Genomic DNA, 21,545 nt, shown 5'->3' on the forward strand with positions numbered 1-21,545 from the left:
AGAAACTGGATGAGATGTTGGCCGGCGGCCAGCAGGAAGTCGTTCTGAGGGCCCGTCCGTCGGACGACTTCAGAGCCGCGACGGTCAAACAGCGACCGACCAGCCGACGAATCACACAGGCTGAGATCAATGTGAGACAGGTTTCAGCTTAGGGAAGGTCACAGACATGGTCCTAGTTTTGCGTTCACATCATATCATAAATACCGCTTTCCAGCTTGTGAATAGCATTCTCATTAACCTCCAAGTCGTAACTACAACTACAGTCCGATTTTTCTCAGGGCTCAAATATATCGAATTTGGCACTTAGGACAGAAAACGTGGACAATTCACAGAGTCCGTTATTCAAGGTAATTAAACCCAAATTTGGTGATGATGGTAAAATGGGAGGATTCAAATTATTATACTAACAGCGTAAATATACGAACATCTTCAGTTCTGCAATGATGTGATTGCTCGCAGGTCATAAACACGAGTGTCTTTCCCGCCTCTGCCATGATGTGAACGCAGCATGACCCATTAATTAGCTCAGAACAGAGGTCACATGAGGACAGTGCTGCCGAATTAAGATTATGTGTGTGTGTGCGTGTGTGTATGTACAGTCCCTGTTTGAGCGTCAGGGTCTGGTGCCCCCCTCTGCCCCAGAGAAGAGCACCATGCCTTTACCCAGAGGAATGTCCAGAACCAAGAGTTTTGGTGAGACACACACACACACGGTACTGCACATACAAACACTTACAGGAACGGTTGGACATCTTGGGAGATACTCAAAAAAAAGCTCAATAGCACCCTGGTAAATATGAAGACAGAGGCAGGAGACAGTTTAGCTTAGCTTAGCATTAAGCCCGGAAACAGACGGCCCGGCTCCGTTTACCTTTGGACTTCCGGATCCAAAGCTGCGTGTGAACATATCTGTATCTATAGATGAGCTCATCAACTGTGAATTTGGTAAAAACTAATGTATGTAGAGAACATGTGAGGACTATATGCCCAGTCATTCAGCTACTGGGGATGATCACACAATATCCATGTGAATATCAAATGAGCTTTACATTAGAAATACAGGATTCAAGTCAAAGACACTTAGATACACAAGAGGAAAATTGAAATATATTCTTAAAATGTGCTATATACACTGAATCGTGTGTGTTAAAAGCAATGGAGCACAGGTAACTGAAGGTGTGCCTGCTCCTATTAAAAAAAACCGGCAGGGGAAATCACCGCATACACACTCACTGGTAATTTGCCCTTTTGAGTCAATGTTTCCAATCATCAGCAGCCAATCAGGTAATCACGAACCCTCTCGATCAATGCGTTGTTTGGTTACCTTTATTTTAACGTCTCCATGGTTACCACGGCAGGCACACCTGAGGACGACAGGATCACCGCTCTGATCAATGAGAATCGGTTTCCACGGAGCTCCTCGCTGACGGACAGCTTCATCCCTCCTCCTCCTCAGACAGCTCCCCCTCCTCCTCCCTCCGCCTCCTCCACTTCGTCGCTCTTCCTCCTTGACTCCGGGCCTCCTCCCTCCTTCCTCCCGCCCCCTCCCCCCGCCAGAGGGGAGGGGCTGACCCGCTCCAGCTTCAAGCCGGGAGCAGAGCCAAGGCTGCAGGAGCTCTCCGATTCGCCGACGAGGAGCCACGCCCATGCCGAGCGGCAGAGGAAGGCGAGGTCGATGATCATCCTGCAGGACACGCCGCCGCCGCAGCCTGACACACATGCTGTCGCCACGCACACCGCCACACACACGCTTCACACCGCCACGCACACCTCCACGCTGTCTCTCCACAGCACCAGCCCCGCCCTCGGCCACTCACCGCTGTCCCGCCGCCGGGGTCGACCAATAGAAAACCCTTATGCTAACGTGGGACAGCAGGCTCCACCCACCAAACCGCAGAGGAGGAAGTCACCTTTGTTGAAACAACTTCCTGTAGAGGAGCAGGGTTAGGATCGTTCAGACCTGATGTCTTTCTGACTTCTCTGGAGATGTGTCTCTCTCATTTCCTGAGTGCCTCATGGGGAGTTTTGAGCACATAAATTATATTTTGAAGAGAAATTATCATCGCAAAAAGAACAATTTAATTGGAGCAAACAAAAATTCAGTGGTTAATATATTTAATTCTGTAAGTGCTGTGCGAAGGCAACTGGACTGAAGCTCTTGAAGAGGTTTTGCCTCTCATCCGAAAGTTCTTCAGAACTGAAGAACCCTCCTCCTCTGAGCTGCCCGCTGTGCGAAGAACTGAAGAAGGCTTTCGGATGAGAGGCGACTCGTCTTCAAGAGCTTCAAGCAAGTCCAGCTGCCTTCGCACAGCACTTACAGAACACCATGACCTGGATCAACGAGAATCTTCCCACACACATTCTTTCTCTGATAATTATTTTGGAAAAAAAAAAAAAAAAAAAAAAGGAAGTTTCTGTGCTCACCATGTCCAGTTACGTGCTCAGGATTGAGACAAATACAATGCCGCAGCCTCCTCATCAGCCTCCAATCAGTCTGACCTCTCGTGGTTTTTTTTCTTCTAGGACTTGGAATCAAAGATCACGATTTGTCAAAATCAGACGGCGGCGGGCCCGGCAGCCCCAGCAGGGCGGAGTTGTACCAGCAGCAGGTCCTTTCAGAGCGTGCCCGGGTTCAGGGCCGCCGGTCGTCCCTCTTCCTGTCCGTTGAAGGGGCGGGGTCAGAAAACCAGGCGCCACCCCTCCTGACTCAGAGCCATTCGATGGATGACCTCGGCGAGCTTCCTCCTCCCGCCCCGGTCCTATCGCCTTCACCGACACCTCACACCTTCCTCCACCCACTGACAGGGAAACCTCTGGGTCAGTCCAACAACATAACCTTACGTGATCGCTCAGCAGAATTGTGTAGAGGTTGATGACAATATTCAAGTAACTAATCAATTCTGGAAAACACTAAAGCTTTAACTTTCTCCAAATCAAATCAATAAAAAAATGATAGCAGTGGGAACGTACTACTTCAGTAACATCAAGTAAGACTGGAATCCAGAATAACTCCTACATTTTTGGCACTAGGCTTAATGGTTGGTGCCAGGGTATCAAATTTATCATAATTCTGATTGTTTTTAATAACCCAAATATTAGTCCTATTTCTGCTTTTTCTTCATTGTGTTGGAAGAAAGAATTACATATCCAACACTTGATTTCACAAATACTAGTAGACGCTCTAGGACAGACTAAGTACACCACAAAATAGAATAGGAAGTAAGACAGAACATTTTCAGACACTCTACAAAATACTAGTACAGGACCCTGGACAGATCCTTGAGGTACTCCACAGTTCAGAAGGCGAGTAGATAATAGGAAATTACCACGAGTAATTATACACTGTCTTTTGGACATGTAGTAAACCCACTTGAGAGCAGTGTCGGCAACTAAACAATACAATGAAAACATTCACACAAAAACTTTTGTCCACCTTTATTCTCCTTTTCTCTACAGACCCCTCCTCTCCACTCGCCCTGGCTCTTGCTGCACGAGAACGAGCGCTCACCGCCCGAACGCCAAGCCCCGAGCCTCGAACTAAACACGCATCTGCCTCCACTACACCCATCCCCACCCCAGCCGCCAGCCCGGAGGGCAGACACAAGCGCACCCCTATCGCCACTCCACAGAGCAGCCCTGAGCCCCGATCCAAGCGCACCACCCCACAGACAAGCCCAGAGCAGCGAACCAAACGCACTACTCCTCAAACCAGCCCTGAGCTGAGGCATAAACGCATAACCCCGCCCCTGTTCCCTGACGGACAGGTGGAGCGTCCAGAAACAGAGGGAGGAGTGACGTCACCTGCCGGCCCCTGCCCTGAACGTTGGAGACCCTCCCCTTTGCCACCGCTGGCCAATGAGAGTCACTCTGCTCTGATTGACAGGCGCAGAAGCCTCACAGTGGGCAGCTCAGAGGAGGAGGGCGGGGCTTACACAGTGACACTCCCACCAGCATTGTTGTCGTCCAGCGATGAGGAAACTAGGGAGGAGCTGCGCAGAATTGGTCTGGTGACTCCTCCCCCTGCCTTCGCCACTTCTCCTGCTCCTCCTCCCCCATCCTCCCTCACTCTATTGCCACGGCGAGGTGGGGAGGGAGGGGGAGGAGAGAGCGGTCCTGATTCCCTGGGAAGACGAGATGAGGAGGAAGGAGGTGACGAAAGGCTCCATGACAGCTCCTCCTCCCCTAGCTCCCTCCCTCCCTCCATCACCTTGGCCTCCCCTCCTGTTCCATCCTCCCCCTCCTCCCCACCTGCTGCTCATCCATCTCCCTCATCCGCCTCCACTTCCCCATCAGGCCTAAAGCCTCGCCTCCGCTCGCCGATCGGCCGGGGCCGCACGGCGCTTCGGGACCCGCTGCTGAAGCAATCATCCGACAGTGAGCTCCTCCCCTCTGCTGCATCCTCCTCCTCTCCCTCCTCCCCACTCAGTTCCTCCCCCACTAGTGGTGGGGGCCGGCAGCCACGCTACCTATTCCAGAGGAGGTCCAAGCTGTGGGGTGGAGGGGATGAGCGTGGGGAGGAGCGGCGGGGCCTCAGCCCAGAGGAAGGAGGAGGCCGCCCGCCAGCACTGGGAGGTCAGGGGTCGGGGTCGGCTGTGGATCTGACCAGCCGGTCAGCATCGGCACTGGAGCTGAGCGGCAGGGCCGGGTCTGGACTGGATCTGGCTAATCGGCTACAGCTGCTCAACAAAGACAGTCACTCTTTGGGGGAGGAGCCGAGCCCCCTCGACCCAGGCCGGAGGTCACCAGTAGGAGGTGCCAGGTACGCCGAACTACCTTACGATGTAAATACTGCAATACTACTGACCTGATAGTACGACTGTGTGTGTGTGTGTGTGTGTGCGTGTGCGCGTGCTGTAACAGAATCTGTTTGTGTTGTTCCAGATGTGTGGACAGTGGAGAGAGTAAATCGTAGGTTTTTCTCTCTGGTAAACATTTCTTGTTATTGCTAAGAGATGATTTTCATTAGCTAACAGCAAACTAATGCGCACCTTCTTCACAGATGACTAACTACTAAAAATCTGAAATCACTCTCCCATCCGTCTTTGGAATAAATCCTCGAAATCGACTGTTTGCTCAACGCCTCCCCTGAAAAGCAATTGCCCAATCATGGCTTAGCCAACATAACAAGTCATGGCAGGCCTGTCAAGCTTTGTGTTTCACAACATGTTAAAGTTGAGGGATGTGGCTGTCGTAAGAAAAACACTTTTTTTTGTTATCCTTTCAAAAATACAAGAACAAGAGCACAAGGAATAGATTAAACAGCGTTCATCCACTCTAATGTAAACCGCAGACATTAGCATATCTGATGTACTAGCTCACTATCTACATTAGTGCCTTGATGTTACTTCTAAAGGCCAAGAGGTAGCATATCATTAACGTCTTTATCGTTTATCCAGAACGGTAGAACAATATTGACCGTATGTAGCTGTATAAGGTTTCCTGCAATACAAAAACAATGCTGCCCCCTTTATTTCAATGTCTCCTACATAAATCACTAACTGGTGACGATAATGACAATTTGCCTGTGACATATCAGATTTAGCCTCAGTTTTTCTGTACGATATTATGTATGTAACCATCGTATTTAAGACACTTTTCACAAATTTCTCCTTTTGACATGCGTCAGCGGGAGACAGAGTTTCAACAGAGTCCATATTGTTTGGGTCAAAGATCAAATTGAAAGGGTCTCCTGGTTTTAATGTTATTGGTGACACTTTGCTCACAGCGAAGAATTCAGTCAGTTACCTTGGGTGTTTGCAGGATTGCCGTATGTCAGGTGGGGGCCAGGCTGAAAAGGTGCCCGCCGAGGTCAATCAATGAACATGCTTCTTAGCCAGTATATTTCAAAATTTCTGGACAGGGAAGCAGTGGGGACCCTGGCAGGAGCTCTTCTCCGGCCTTATTTCGGCTATGCCTGCTGTCCATGGTACAATGGCCTTACCATTGTATTTTAAAAACAAGCGTCAGACTTCTCAAAACAAGTTAGTGAGAGTTATTATGAAACTCCCCATGAGAACTCATCTTGACACTTCGGGTGGTTGAAAGTACAAGAAAGAGTCTCTCAGTCTGAATTGTGCGTGTTGCTGTCCCCTCAATTCCACTAGGGGGCAGTTCCACTGACTTTACCTCTCCCAGGTTTGAGAGTAACCTGGGGAAGAAGATTTTTTTTTGTACATGGCAGTTAATCTTCGGAATAGATTGCCAGGAAAACTCAAAACAACAAGATGCCTGGGAGGTGTGAAAACAATTTTTTTTTCTTTTAATGAAACCGTCAAATAAAAGCAAATCAACCGTATAGTTAACGTTAGCGTTAATTAGATAGCTGAATAAATCTGCAAATGACAATTGTAATTCAGGCAGGCAAAAATCGACGATCAACTAGAAACGAGAGGATGCCTCCCTGTACTTCTCTCTAAAACCAAGGACCCTTTGTTTAAAAATCGACGAAGAATTTCGAATGGAAAATCTGCTGCCGTTTTCTTTGTAAACTGCAGGCGTCCTGCGTGAGAACGCAAAGCTTGACAGGCGCAGCGACACTAATTGATGGGGTTTATGCTTGGCGAAAGATCAACGAGTAACTCCATGTAAACGCCTCCAATGAATACTGAGGTATAAGTGATGTTTATGTCATTAATGTACTGCTTAATGTGTTGCAGGCTGTTCTCCAGCCTCGGTGAACTCCACACCATCTCCCAGCGAGGATATGGCGCCAGCTATACGGTCCGACCAGGAAGTCGCTACCCTGTCACCCGCCGGAGCCCCTCTCCCTCCCCCTCTGATAGGTCAATAGGGCTGGCCTCCTCCCCCACCACCTGCTCTGAAAGGCCAGATCTGAGCTCGGGTCGCGGTCTAACCATCCTGAAGTCGTCCAGTCTCAGTCTCCCCTCTGAACCAAAGGAGGTTCGGTTTGTGATGCGAAGCGCCAGCGCACGAACCCGCTCCCGTTCCCCTTCACCTTCACCCCACGCCTCACCTTGCCCCTCCCCGGTCCTCAGTGGCCCCCTGTTGGCCCTTCGGCCATGGAGGCAGCGGCCCCTGAACCTGTGGAACAAATACGACGTGGGTGACTGGCTGGAGAGCGTGGGCCTGGCCGAACACCGCCAGCGCTTCCAGGAGCATGAGATCGAAGGCTCCCATCTCCCCGCCCTCACCAAGGAGGACTATGTGGAGCTGGGTGTCACCAGACTGGGACACCGAATCAACATCGAGAGGGCACTCAGACAGCTGCTGGATGGTTCCACTTGACCCCTCACCTCTGACCACAGACCTCTAGACATCCTGAACTGTGACCTCATAACCCCTGACCTCTGGTCAGACACTAGGCCATCTCTTTGACTAGGATATCTTAGCAGTGATTGAATCTTTAGACCTTTTTACCAACACGGAGCCCAGCTCTCATTTTGGCCTGTCAGCTGTTTGATCAACTCGGTGCTGTTCGGAGCGGTAGCACCGAGCTCTGTGTCCAGTATTTGGCTTTAGTTTTGACGTCTGTTAACATCTAGTGCCTACTGTTCTTACTGAAAAAAAAAAAAAAAACGGGTCAGGAGCCAACCAAGCCGGAGCTGTTACTGATACCGATGCCATTTTGACAAACTACCATTTCGTTTAAGCACAAGGCCTTCAAACCAAAAACACGTCTGACATTGCACAGAGCACGGTCCGTATTTTCAAAAGGAGAGAACAGGCAGCTGCACAAGACAAATCAGTATCCACCATGCTGGGTTTCCACCCGGTATCACAGTCGAAGCCAAAATAAAATCAACTTCGACTCCAAATGCGATGACGGGAGGCGGCGACAATTTTGCTGCAACTCTCCTCCCCCTTTAAGCCTGGCAGAAAATGTCAGAGGACGAGGATACCGGGCTAGAAAATTAGGGTCGCGATGATTTACATTCACACGTAGCATCCTGGTTAGCTGCTTTGTAGGATTATGAGCTGCTTTTCATTCTGCACACAACATTGGCCAGGGCTGTTCACTCTGGGACGCTGAGGTCTAAGAAAGTCCAAAAATATTCAAAACCCTTCAAGTTGAGATTCAGAGAGAAAAAATTTTTGCAGCTTGTCTTTTTTTTTTTTTGACAGAAATGTTGGCTGCACTCTCTTAAACTTGCAGCTACATCTCAGGTTTTCATGAGAATTTAGCAGCAGCACAACAGCTAAAAGATTCTTACCAGAGAAAACTAGTCAAAGGAATTTACAGAGAGACGGCAGCACTCTGCATTATGGCTACTAACGATTATTTTCTCTGTTTTCTCTTGACCAACAGTCCAAAACCCCAAAATATTCAAGTTTTCTATCATAGAAAACTTTCAGACGCTGGAGCATTTTGTCTAAAACAATAACAAACCTAAAAAATTACACAGTTATTAAAATTGTTGTCGATTTATTTTCTGTCGACCAACTAGTCAATTGATAAACCAATCGTATCAGCTCTACTCTCCCTCTAATGTCCTTTCACTGACTGACTGGCTAAGCCTTAACGGTTACCCACATTCTGCACTAGCTAGAGCTAGTTTTTCCAAATACTGATGTAATGTAGCCGTTAAAAAAAAAAACTTTCTCAGTGTTTGTTTTCTGTGTATTCCGAACTGAATTACGGAAAATACTGACTAAAATTTCTGAGTTTTGACTTTGCATTAGATCCTGCTGAAGCTAGTTTACAGCGTGTCATCCACGACTGTTTTCTTGATTAATTGATTGATTGTTTGATCTGAAAAATGCCCTCCGTTGGTTACAGAGTCAAAGGTGACGTCTTAAAATGTTTTTTTTTTCTTCCAATCAAAAGTATAAAATCCAAACCATATTAATTTTACAGTTAGAAAACTAGAAAATCTGCAGAAGCTGTATCCAGTGCATTTTAGAAAGTGTCGCCATTACAAATTGATTCATTGATTTAACAAAAAACAATTTTCTGACCTACTAGTTGATTAATTGACGAGTTAATCGGCTCCACCATCCACTACAGCGTTACATTAACGTACGCCAGACACAGCGATTTATCACTGGACACAGGAGCTCTACTGCCGGTCTCAACAGCTGAAGACTCGTTGATCAAAGAGCTGATCGGACAAACTGACCGCACACATAATGAGACGGGTTCTTTTCCTCGTGCCATTCTGCTTCCCCAGACGAGATTTAGCTGGAATTTTGCTAGAGGAGCTGGACGATTAGCGCGCTAACCGGGAGTCTCTACCTTAACAACGGGAGATTATAGCTGAGGATACTTCTCCGTAACTCTTCAGAAAGTTCTTGTGACTTAACTTTTTTTTTTTTTTTTCCAAATATCGCTCATGAAAGAATTTGTGTTCATTTTGAGTTCATATCTTAATGCCGATCATTTAGAATTTATGAATAACAAGTAATAATAATGTGGTGGTGATGACTTAGAGTTTATAATAGTTTGGAAAAAGGATTTTGAGTTCCTTATGATTTGACAATGAGTTGAATTTCCAGGTCGTTGCGGTGATGTTTTGGAATTCATGATGATTTGTCAATGAGTGTGACTTTGTGCTGATGTGCTGTTTGTTTCAGGGAGAGCTGCAGCAGAGCTTCAACTGTAAACCTCTCTGGTTTCTAACCTGCTTTTATTGAGGGCTTACTGTACATGGTGCTATCTGTTTAAAGCCATCTGTACAGAAAATACCTTTCTCCTTCCCCTCCTACACTTTCCTCACAACGACACCCGAAGCTCATTGTTTAACCCCATTAAGTCTAGTGTGTGATTCCTAAATTAAATCTATCAAGTATGGCTGTACCTGCCACGACCCTCTTGCAGTAATGGTAACTCGTCAGACAGAGGCCATAAACGGAGTTTCCTCCCTGCCATATCCGGGATTTCTTCCCTGCCATATGTGGAGTTTCCTCCAGACCATATAGAGTTTCCCAGAGGCCATAGGTGCAGTTGCCTAGTTAAGGGTTAGCCGTGCATTCATTTTAGGGAAGCAACTAGCGATTGATCTGCAGATTATTTTTTCTTGATTAATCGTTTGGTCCATAAAGTAGAAAACTGAAAAATGCCCATCATAGTAGTCTAGAGCACAAGAGGACAACATTAAATGTCTTGTTTATTCCACCCAAAAGTCCAAAATCCCAGTTTATGCTAAGCACATTTTTACATTTGAGAACCATTAACTCGTTATTATTTGAATTGTTGCCGATTAATTTTTCTTCCATCGACTAATCGTTGCAGCTCTAATTCATTTGTGTTTAGAAGTTAAGATGCGGTCATACCGAAATTCGCTATCCCTTCATTTCAGGGAAGAAGAGCATAAAGGCAAGATCACATTATGTTTAAGTTCAATGATATTTCCCCACGCTCCGCCCCGAACGTAGGACGCGATGTCACGCATCGGATTTTTTTTTTTTAGTTTTTAAACCTTCACAATGCAGAAAGACTAAAACAGGATTAAAACATTATACTTTTAAAAAGGTCCTCGTATGCAGAACAGTCAGGCAAGAATTATAAGAAGACCTGCACCTGAAACGCTATGTCTGCAGACAGCTGGCTAGCTCGCACATATACTCTAACTATTAACGTCACCGTTTACGGGTCGAGCGTTTATAAGCAGTATACAAACATGTAGTAAATTTTATAAAGCAGATATAAACGTTTATTAATTATTTGTTAACTATTACACCTCCTGTGCACACCAGTAAATGGAGGCCGTTATATAAACAGATAACGAACAACAATAAAAGTAAGACACAGCTGTAATAATATAAAATATGTTAGAAATGTTGACAAATACTGTACATTAATAAAAATTTAAATGTCTTTATATCTGCTTACAACTACATTATAGTGTGTCATAGAACTGCAACTAATAATGGATTAATCATTTGAGTCATTCAGCCAAGCAGACGCCAAACACTCTCCGGTTCCAGCCTCTCAAATCTGACTCTTTGCTGTCTTTTTCCATATGTGACAGTAAACTGAATATCTTGAGGTTTTACACAGTTACTCAAATTAAAAAAAAACAAAAAAAGTCCCTCCAGGATTTGGCGATGTCGCAACAATTAACGCAAATTCAATTCTGTGCAACCTCGCAATCATGTCTGACACAAACGTCTCGCATTTACTAACAAAAACGCAAAAGTAACGCAAGTAAATTTCGCCCCGCGATATCCAGCCTGACTGCATCGCTAACAACACGTTTGCACTACGGCTGCAAATAATGATCGTTTTTATTATCGATACATCGTAAAACCATGAAAAATGTACATCACACTTACCTAGAGCCCATGGTGACCTCTTAAAATGTCTTGTTTTTTTTACAGCCAACAGCTGAAAACCCAAAAACATTTAACGTAAGAAAAGGAAACGCAGCAGATTCTAACATTTGAGAACATGGAACCGTCAAATGTTTGGCAGTTTTATTTGAAAAAAGGAAAAATTATTATTATTATAATGTCAAAAACCCTTGTTTAATCATCTCGCCCAGCGTGATATCTGAGAGTCCAGTACAGATACAGGTCCACGGCATGTTTAGTTTAGCTGAGCACAAAGACTGGAAACCTAGCTCGATCAAAATTGGAAAAAAAAAAGAAAACTCTCCAATAACAGAGCAGTCTGATTTACATCTTGTATCTTGTTAGTTAACAAGCAAGTCACCGATCCAGGGATACGACAAAGCTCAGACGTGACATACGGAAAAAAACTAACTGCTGCTAAAACCACATTTTTAGTTTAAATATAAGATACAGCATGTAAGTGCGACCTCGCTGGAAGTTGCATTTCTTTCCTCTCTTTTCTTCCTTAAAATTGGAATAGGCAAAGTTAAAAAGGTGTGTCAAGAACTGTTAACATTAACAGCACTTTAAGTGATCCCCCCCCCCCTTCAACTGAAGCATTGGTTTACCATCTGCAACTCCCTCTATTCTCAATGGTTTACACCAGTTTGACACGACTACATAATCTACCCGACGTGTTACAGTCTCTCCTCTTGATTCCCCTCTAAAGCACAATCCACGTTACAGTGCCTGTTTTCCTTGACTTAAGTGAACGTGTGCCAAGCTGCAATAATTATTTTCCAAAGTTGTACAAGCTTACCACAATGCCCTTATACGGGAACACCTGCCCATGGCAGACCACAGAGGTATACAACGTATGGTCTATGTACAGCACGTTACAGTAGACTATATAGACTCCATAATTTATATTATGGTAGAATCATGTAGCTATAGTGTAATATATAAAGTATAGTAACAAATAAAGTTTATACAGTAATATTTTGGTAGACCGTAGTCTATGAAGTTTTTATGTGATATTCAGACTTTGTTAAACAGCTACACACCAGCTGTTAGCCTAATGCTAACTTCGCACTAACCATGTACTTTGGCACAAAAATTAAGAAGGTGCTCAGTTAAGTCTCAAGACATCAACGACGAGCTTAGACGATATTCTGAGATTCGGGGGGGGGGGCGTGTCTTCAGAGATCAACCTAACGTGTTGTTCATCTTAAACCCGACCCCCCTGCACAAACATCTATCGCGCCCCCTCCCCTTCGTGCTGACACTCCCACCGTATCCCAGATAGGACTATGGTGGCCCCAACATGTAAAATACTACTCAAAACAAAACAAGCTCAGTACGGTCTTAACGGATTTTTTGACAGCAGCCGTGTGGGAAATCTGATCACTGAACAGCTCTAACTGCAGACAACCAACCAAAATATCTGAGGGATAATTGATTGTTGGGAAAAGAGATATTCAGGCGCCACGACACCCTCTCAAAACTAAACGTCAAACAACAGACGATCTGGCAAAAATTCGGCCCGATTCTAAAATTAGCAGGTCACGGGCGACAGGACTCAGGGTTACAGAAAAAAGAAAATCAAGCTTAATCCAGCTATAGATGGAGCGTTGTTCAGATCAGTGTGAACGCGTCATCCACTTATGGCATTGAGTACACGACAACAATAATTATTTTTAAGAAGACAAAAATCAGTTAAGTGGCTATAATTGATATTTTAAAAAAAATATCAAATGACAACGTTAAAGAATTATTGAGAATGAGCTGAATCGTCAGCTGATCAGCTCCCCTCGGCTTTACAGAGCTTTACAGTTTCAGCTCAGTGTTTATCTGTTTACTGCTCTGGTTCACTCTCGCCGCTCTCATAGCGTCGTTTTCAGATGTTTTCAGAGAAACAGCTGTAAAGAGCCACCGTCCACCACCTGCTCAGCAGCAAACAGCAGACAGACCCGGTCAGAGACCAGCTGGTGAACACGGTGGAGCATTTAGCAGCTGGAGAGCCCGATATTCACCTCGGGAGCTGGTGGAGACCAAAACCAGAGCTAAAAGAGAGGGAATTCTGGACTTGGATTCATCAGGACACAAACACCAGATCCAGATGAACCATCATGTTGCTGTATAACTGCTTGATGTGGAAATAAGTAGCTGTTTGCTAACCAGTTCAACATATCAACTTAAAAAGGTGATGACATGTCAGTGTTATATTCACAACTTGTTTTTTCTGCCCCCCCAGTGGCCAACCCAAAAAATCAGTTTGGATCACAGTTTTAACTACAATGGACACCACAGACTGGGACCAAACATTATGACAAGGTGTTTCTACCTATAATTTCATAACTCAAAAAGTGAATTTAGTGTTAAGTTACTCTATTAGTTGCCCTGTTGACTGATGCCACATTTTAAGCCACTTAGAGAGAGGACAGATCAAGTCGCCTTCTACACTGGACTGTGTAGAAGTCCAGCAGAAAAAGCTGTTTACGCCACAAACATCTTTTTAGCAATTTATGTGCAGAACAGACTGGTCCTGGTTTCACAGAGGACCTGAAAGTGCCTGTTGTGTAGCCGTTTACACTGAGTGAATATCGCATTTAACGGATATAATATATACTACACAGATATAGAGTAGATAATAGACTAGAGTTTACTGTACCGAGTCATCCACAGAATGAGCCGTCGCTTTCTCTGCAGCGAAACCATGAAATCAGGTCGGTTGTAGATCAGCGATGACGGGGTCATGCGACCTCTTAACCTCTGACCTCAGGTCCCCGCTAATAAAATCCCTCCGTACGCTAACATACCTGACATGAGGTCAATCACCTCTCGTAGGACTTCTCAGCCAATCAGAACCTGTTGCTAAAATCTCATCAGTGACATGGTGACGAAGTGAGGTCGGTGGTGTTCCTCCGCCGGTTAAAAGTAGTTCCCGTTGGCACCAATGAAACCACTGCCATTTAACATCCTCAGAAGACTAACTGTGAGATATCAAGTCCTTTTTTTAGAGGAAAACATGGTCCTTGTTCTGTCCTGTGCCTTCCGGTTAAGACCAGTTCTAGCCCGGTTCCAGATCCGTGAATCATGTCAGTTTTTCAAGTTCGGTCTGGAGATTTGTGGTGAGTCGCGAGTGAACATTTTTTGCCATCTGGCCTGGTCCCGATTTATATGATCCCATTCCTACACACCTGGCAACTCTATTGTCCAAATCCCATCAGTTTTCACTCCCGCTCCCGTTTTAATCTTCACTCAGTGAAATACTGTCACATCTGTGCCTGTTAGTTTTCTGTGCGAGCCAACACATCAGTGGTATTGAAGCCTTTTTACAGCAATTTTACAAATCGCATGAGCACATCCAGTCCGCCGTAGCTGGCCTGCTTCTGTCTATACAGCGGTGTGCGGCCAGTTCTGCACTTCAACCAGACCTTAGAGTTGTGAAGAGTTATTTTGGCGCAAGTAAAGAATTCCTGTGCATTATCTCATAGGCGATGTTAGGTCACGAATACTTGGAGGTTTTCAAGACTTTGGACGAACACGATTCTCTCCCTGAGCTGTGTCAGAAAATATCTGATTCTCTGACGAAAAGTCAAACGCGCAAGCCGGCGGAAAACGAATCACAGAGCTTCAAATTCTGTCGTGTGCAGGCGGAAGCTAAAAGATTTTTAAATTTATAGATTATAACACAAAACTGTCTGCAGCTTAAATGAACTCACTGCGAAGCTAATGCACTGTGTCCTTTTTTCCTACTGCACCAGCAAATACTTTTTGAATTTGCCACAGATCTGACTTGCGCCCCTGACAGGATTAATCAGAGCAGAGTTGAAAAAATTTAACGTCGGCCTCCAGTTTTGATGTGTTATCCTGGAGAGTCTGCCGTTTCCATATTGCAGAATGCTGAGGATATAATTAAAAGAAAAGTCTGAAATGGAAATTCAGAGTGGGGGCGGGGGATGCTTCGGGAACCGGCAGCTCCTCCCGATTCGTAACGTTATACACTATCTAGACGAAGCTTCTTTGATAAACAACTTCTCCATCTCAGTCATAAATCAAACCCAACCTCCCTGTTTGTATCTTGTAAGCAGCCGTGATATAATCATGATAACGCCCCATGAGGTGTACCAATACAGGAAAATGCGCTCTGTCAGTTGAACATCTCCTCAAAAGAAAAAAAAAAAGTCAGTTTAAGCATCACGTAAATTCTCTACCATTTTCCTCTATTGGGACACTTCATGCTGCATTATTGTCCATTCGCCAACAAACTCTCTCTGTCTAAAACAGGGTTTCTGCAGGTTTTACCATGATACAAATTCAAGACCTTTTTCAAACCTTTTGAACCCAGCTCAAGCAGCATAAACTGGAGGGCTGGATTAACCAGTTGAAAATGATGAATTCAAATTGCTTCTTTTGTCCCTGTCTTGCTTCCACTAGCGGTAGTGACTATGTTTGACCGACTAACTCCTCAGAAACAGAATTACAGACAGCCGCCTGCAGCACAATCCACCCTCACAAACATCCTACTTTTAGTTTCGAGGTTTAAGGCGTCTCCTGTCAAACCGCAATCTGACAAAAAAAGAAATTGAAACTAACAGGTCTGGCTGGATATTGGCCCCCGATTCCCCCAGTTTCGATTTCAGTTCTTCCTCAGCTGTGTGGGATAAATACCAAAGTTGCGTAAGGCTCTTCTCAGAACTTATCCTCTGGATAGATTCCGAGAAGAGCAACACTGTTTCCTTGAAATGGAAAGTGTGTAAGGCCACATTACCGGCTGGATTTCCTGGATATAAATCTGCGGGTCCAGGATTTATTTTCCCTGGCAAATGCCGAACGGGTACAACATGACACAGCTGTATTTTTTAAGGCCTACTTGTGTGAACAGATAAAACGAACGCCGTCCCGTACAGCTGCGGCAGATGCTTACGCTGACGTCCACTGTGATGACCAGACAGGACGGAAAACGAAAGTCTGCTCACTGACTCATCTGCTCCGTTTGTGTTGACAGGACGTCCGCCAGACGCCCGATGGCTGGTGTTCGCTCCAGAGTACAAAAATCACACTCTGTTCACTCCACTTCCACGGCCTCACAGCTCGTTAAAAAAAAAAAGGGACACGAGGTTGCTTAGACAGCAGTTACAGACCAAAGTACTCGGTCGGAGAATCACAGAAGGCCGACAAGGTGACAGAAGAGAACCAGGACAGTCGTATAAAAAGATAGCGCGAGCACTTGATATCTGATAATGTTATAAACAAATACGTGGACCATGATAACACCTCAGCTTCCTGCTGATTGGCCGAGAATCCTGGCTTTCTAACCTGTGCGTGAAACCTTCCTCTTCCTAATATTCACCTGGTTATAATGGTTTTATGGTAACCCCCCCCCTCCTTCTTTCTGGCTTCCTCTTTTTACAGTATGTTTGTAGTTTCTTCTGGAGTGAGTGGTGTGTGTGTACTTGTGGTTTTTTTTTTTCTTCCCCTTTTCTAAAAACTAAAGAGCACACGATGACAACTGATGAGCTCTGCAACGCAACAGATTGTAATCTTTATAATAAACTGTCATTTATTACAAAGATAACGCTCTGCCTTCATGCCTGGTTTTTTCACATCAAGAGCTGCTGGTTTTAAAAACAGACTCAACAGGTCTAGGACCTCTGACTGTTTGGCATTTAAAGCTTAGTCGAGTTAATGACTGACGAGTTTCACCTCAACTTCGGAGATAATAACACCTTCACAGGACTCACGTAGGCATGACCACACACTCCTAAATCACTGAATAACTGACCTCGGGGATGGACATAGTACAGTACATCCTACAGGGATGGACCACCAGACCTCCAGGGGCTCTAAAATCCCCAGGTTTACCCCATCCTATTTGGGTCTACCGTTAGGTCCATAAGTATTTGGACGGTGACACAGTTTTAGTAATTATGCCTCCGTGCGTCACCACGATGGATTTGAAACGAAGCCGTCACGATGCGGTTGAAGCGCAGACGTTCAGCTTTAATTCAAGGGGTTTAACTAAAATGTCCCATCAACCGTTTAGGAATTACAGACGTTTTCATACATAGTCCCTCATTTTCAGAGGCTCCTTAACGGTTAGTGTGATATTTTAGTTCAAATTAAAATGCCGTAATTGTCCCCTGAAGCAGAAGTTAACAGATTCAAATTGCTTTTTTTCCCTCTGCTCAAATACACAAAAATGTTGAGTTCACTGTGACAGAAAACAAAACTAGAAAATATTCCAGTACATTTTAGCTTAAAGAAATTACTCTGAGGATGAATCGATTATCAGAACCGCTGCCAGCTCATTTTCTAATCAATCACCTGATTGATTAATCAACTAATCATTTCAGCTCCAGGGTACCGGTTGGTTTCCGGGGGTGAACAGGTTTTTGCCCCCGGGGCCCCTCGGGAATTTTAATCCAGCCATGAACAGAAACCACTTATAAAACAATCTTAACGTCAAGATTGTGATTTAATCACTTCTGATGTCCATATGTCGTAGCTTGATATCTGAATGAGATATTCAAAAGAGTGACCTCTTGATAAACCATTTAAAAATATCAGTTTGATATCTTGCTATAGAAAAAGATATTGATCACCAGGTTTAAGGGAATAGTAAAAGATATTTCCCAAAATGTTCAACTCTTCCGTCCTTATGACAAGATGTAAATCAGTGACTTTTAAATAAATAGCTTCTCTGGAGTTCGCTCCTTGAACGCTGTTTTTAAGATGTGGGCGCTACTGTCCAGCATATTCAGAATAAGCGTATTTCTCAACTGGTTTAAATACAAACTGAATATCTGCAACGACACACACACACACACACACACACACACACACACACACACACACACACAAAACTTGACTGAGAAGTTTAACCAGATGTTTATTTTGTCTCTGTGGACACTGAGTAATCCAGAGCCTGAACCTGACTGGCCCTGTCGGCTGGTCACCTCCTCCTCCCTGCTCTCCCATTGGTTGGTGAACTGGACCTGTGGCTGCTTTATAGCGAGCTGCGGGGTCGATGGCACTTCACAGGCTGCAAACACCAGACCAGGTACGCTACTCTGCGTGTGTGTGTTTAATCATCTTGTAGGGACAGGTCACAAAAGTTAAACCATTGCATTTTAACATGAAGACTGGTTGTAGGGGTAATGTTACGGTAATGATGAGGGTTAGACACGTAGTAGTTATGGTTAAAGTCGGGTTAAGTCTCCAGGGAATCAAGTCAAGTCAATTTCCTCCTAAGAGGCAGACAGAGCTTTGGTGTGGCTGACTCAAGGTTTGTTGTTCAGCCAGTTTCGGTGTTTTATCGTTCGTTAAATTAGGTCTCGAAGCGTTCATGTCGAAGCATTTCCACTCCTCAAACTATCAGGTTTCACTTTTAAAATGTGCGATAATGACGGTTTGAGTCACACTGAAGGTATTTACAGCGTACCGAAGGTTTGGGGAAGTGCACGCGCGGTCTTTTCAGTTCAGATCCTTTATTGCCCCACAAGGGGAAATTATTCTGCGGCGCAGGAAACAGCTGCTTACTACTACTAGAGCAACCGACAACACAGAAAGCGACCGAAATGTTCATGCGAACAAAGCAAAGAAACAGAAACCATAAAACTTTATCTTCTCTGGTGAGAAGATAAAGTGCTAAACTGTGCAGGGAACCAAGAGGCAGCTTGCGGTGCAATCAATTAATTGTTTTGCATGTGATTTCTTCAAATGTCTTGTTTTGTCCAAAACCTAAAAGGTATTTATTCTACCAGCACAGAACGCTCAGCAAACAAGCAGTTATTCACATTTTCTCATTTTAAAAAAAGGGCTGGAAGCAGCAATTTGGTTTTGTTTTTTTTACATTTTCACTTGTAAAATGATTGAAACGATTATTCATTTATCAAAATAATTCCCTCTAAATGTTCTATTAATTGACAAATCAGTTAAGTGAGTCATCGTTTCAGCTCTACAGTAAAAGTTGGACCAGTTGCACGTAATTTTTAGAAACCTGTATCACTGAGCAGGAGAGAGGATGGTTTGGATTTGATGAAATATATTTAGTTTTTGACTGGACCAGCCCTGTAGACACGAACGTCCACGACCGGGTGAGTAATAAAGTTACAGCACCGGTGGTCGGCTGAGTGGAGTTTCCCCCCATTAGCTGATCCTCTTTCAAGGGGAATTGGCTCCAACATTTTCTATTGTATCATCACGGGGCGTTTCCAGGCGGTGGTACCAACACCTAGCGACAAATCTAACAACTTTTTGGACCAAAAAAAAAAAAAAAAGATATATAAATATCTAAATCAAAAATGATTACACATGTACAAAGACACGCAAATCTTGGCGTAGTTATGGACTTGGACCTAAATTTCAACAGCCAGGCAGAGACAAATACAAAATCAGCCTACTACCACCTTAAAGCATGGACCTGGCCAGAATTAAAGGATTTCTGATACAACTATACAAAAAATACAGAAAAACGTGTTCATGCCTTTATCTTAAGCAGGCCTGACTACTGTGACAGTGTCTTCACAGGTCTTAGTGAAAAAGAAAGAAAATCGAACCAGACGACTGCCGCTCGTCCTGGATGCTGCTGCCAGTCCTCGCCAACACCCAGGCAGTGAAGCACATTACACCGGTGCTCGAACCAATGCACTGGCCTCCCCTGTTACTCGTCTGTTAGGCACCAAATACATCTCTGGTTCTGCTCAAACTGACAGCTCATCTAAAATCAGGGCTTGAGACATTACCGTTGGCTGTGGCTTTCCACTACACATTTAATACGCAACTCCTCGTCCATCTTTAAACTACTGACAACCGTGAAGAGACGCAAAACGAACCAAAAGAAAAAAGTGACACAGAAAGACCCAAAGCAGTTGTGTGTGTTTGAGTCCGAGGGTGAGCGGTGGGGCCTCTTGTCTCGTGGTTAATACACCAGGAGGAGTTAGTTGTTGACAAATACACCAAGATACACTTGAAAATGTCCTTATATCTGCTTACACCTACATTTAAAACATCACGGTATAAAATAAACCCTTTATTAAATGTCTATACTCTGTACATACTTAGAATCAACAGGACAATATCTTAGGCAAGAAAAGAAAATGCCGCCAGAGTTATTACACAACTCTGAACTTCCCATCTATGGCTCGCTCAATCCCATTCACATCCGTGTGTTGTTTTGGGTTTTGGTGTTTAAACCTCTGTCAACACTTAATAAATGAATAGAACCCATGAATCAGACTGCGGGTCCCACCCAGACTGGCTGAGGCCGGGGAGTTTCCAGCAACAAAAAAGGCAGAGAGCAGAGAGAGGAAGAAAGATCCCGAGGATGTTAAAGAAGAAGAAAAAAAAAAAAAAAAAAAAAACAGCCCACAGCGCTATCAACAAGTTTCAACTCCAGATACTTTCATTTTACTTTTCCCAGAGACCTCGTTGTGCAGCCAGACCGCTCTAGAAATTTGGAGGAACCGCCCTGAATAAGGTTAGAAAACATATTCATCATGTCTCCATACTCTGTTCCCTTCCTTCATTTTATGCTCTACTTCTGTTTCGAGCACACGTCAGATGGGTTGGGTTTTTTTTTTTTTGTTGTGACTGAAGTTGTGGCTCGTAGCTTTCGAACATGCAGAAGTGGAGCTGTGAGCAGATCCCGTCCTACGTTTAGGCTGCGCGCAGGAAACTTTTTTTTTTCCCGACAAACGCCGCCAAGAAGGGCAAAGAATGCGTTCGGAGCGTCGGAAGAAAGATATACAGCAAAGACGAGATAGCTGGATAAGATGGGACAGAGACTGGAGGTGCAGAAAACCCTAATTACAACGAATGTGGGGCAGAAAAACCACAGGCTCTTGTTTAAAAGATTTGGAAACAAGAGTCATGTGATAAGATGAGTCATCCACAGATATATATTGTGTGTGTGTCTATATCTATACACACACACACACACACACACACACACACACACACACACACACACACACACACACACACAGACAAATATTCATACACATTCAGTTTTTTCTTGTCTCATTTGGTAGATGTGTATAATGTATCTGTATCTAGTTCTGGGTTATTTGTTTGTGTGTTTTTTGCAGGGTTTAAAGTTACTTATCCCTGAATCTGGTCTTTTGCGTCTCTTATTTTGAATTTCCCTGCGCGGTATCTCACCCTGACCGTCGCTGATGAAATTAAAAGCAGCTTTTTGGTCCAAGAAATTCTGGAAGCTTTGATCCAATGCGCAGATGATCTCTGTTCTGCCCTCGTTGCATTTGGAAGTAATCACACTTCTATCAGATCACAAAGCAGCTCCAGACTTA

At 44.5% G+C, this 21,545-nt stretch overlaps 2 protein-coding genes and 1 long non-coding RNA gene across 9 annotated transcripts in view; 2 read left to right on the forward strand and 1 right to left on the reverse strand.

Moving 5' to 3' along the window:
* The window catches only part of shank3b (SH3 and multiple ankyrin repeat domains 3b), a 31,809-nt gene extending 23,137 nt beyond the window's left edge, over positions 1-8,672 (forward strand). Inside the window, exons 20-26 of one of the 2 annotated variants that reach the window (XM_040142525.1) lie at positions 1-131; positions 600-693; positions 1,359-1,943; positions 2,524-2,817; positions 3,457-4,759; positions 4,882-4,908; positions 6,657-8,672. In XM_040142525.1, the coding sequence (XP_039998459.1) occupies positions 1-131; positions 600-693; positions 1,359-1,943; positions 2,524-2,817; positions 3,457-4,759; positions 4,882-4,908; positions 6,657-7,245 (3,023 nt within the window). In that variant the 3' untranslated portion in view covers positions 7,246-8,672. The remainder of the gene's footprint in view (positions 132-599; positions 694-1,358; positions 1,944-2,523; positions 2,818-3,456; positions 4,760-4,881; positions 4,909-6,656) is intronic. The other variant, XM_040142534.1, reaches the window with a different exon arrangement.
* LOC120798339 overlaps positions 10-21,545 on the reverse strand; it is a 26,881-nt gene continuing 5,345 nt past the window's right edge. For 2 of the 3 annotated variants that reach the window (XR_005708679.1, XR_005708681.1), the window contains 3 exons: positions 2,425-2,798; positions 1,325-1,928; positions 10-120 (listed from right to left, as the gene is read on the reverse strand). This is a non-coding gene — a long non-coding RNA (uncharacterized LOC120798339). The remainder of the gene's footprint in view (positions 121-1,324; positions 1,929-2,424; positions 2,799-21,545) is intronic. The other variant, XR_005708680.1, reaches the window with a different exon arrangement.
* Positions 18,163-21,545, forward strand: part of LOC120798320 (thymidine phosphorylase) — a 12,865-nt gene continuing 9,482 nt past the window's right edge. The window contains exons 1-2 of one of the 4 annotated variants that reach the window (XM_040142564.1): positions 18,192-18,295; positions 20,657-20,713. Coding sequence is in view for 2 of the 4 variants with exons in the window: in XM_040142544.1 (XP_039998478.1) it covers positions 18,263-18,295 (33 nt within the window). In the remaining 2 variants the exon portion in view is untranslated. Of the gene's footprint in view, positions 18,296-20,585; positions 20,714-20,833; positions 21,027-21,545 lie in introns of those variants that run through there. The other 3 variants (XM_040142544.1, XM_040142555.1, XM_040142553.1) reach the window with 3 other exon arrangements.

The sequence above is a fragment of the Xiphias gladius genome, chromosome 2 (genome assembly GCF_016859285.1).
Source record: "Xiphias gladius isolate SHS-SW01 ecotype Sanya breed wild chromosome 2, ASM1685928v1, whole genome shotgun sequence".
Lineage (NCBI taxonomy): Eukaryota > Metazoa > Chordata > Actinopteri > Istiophoriformes > Xiphiidae > Xiphias > Xiphias gladius.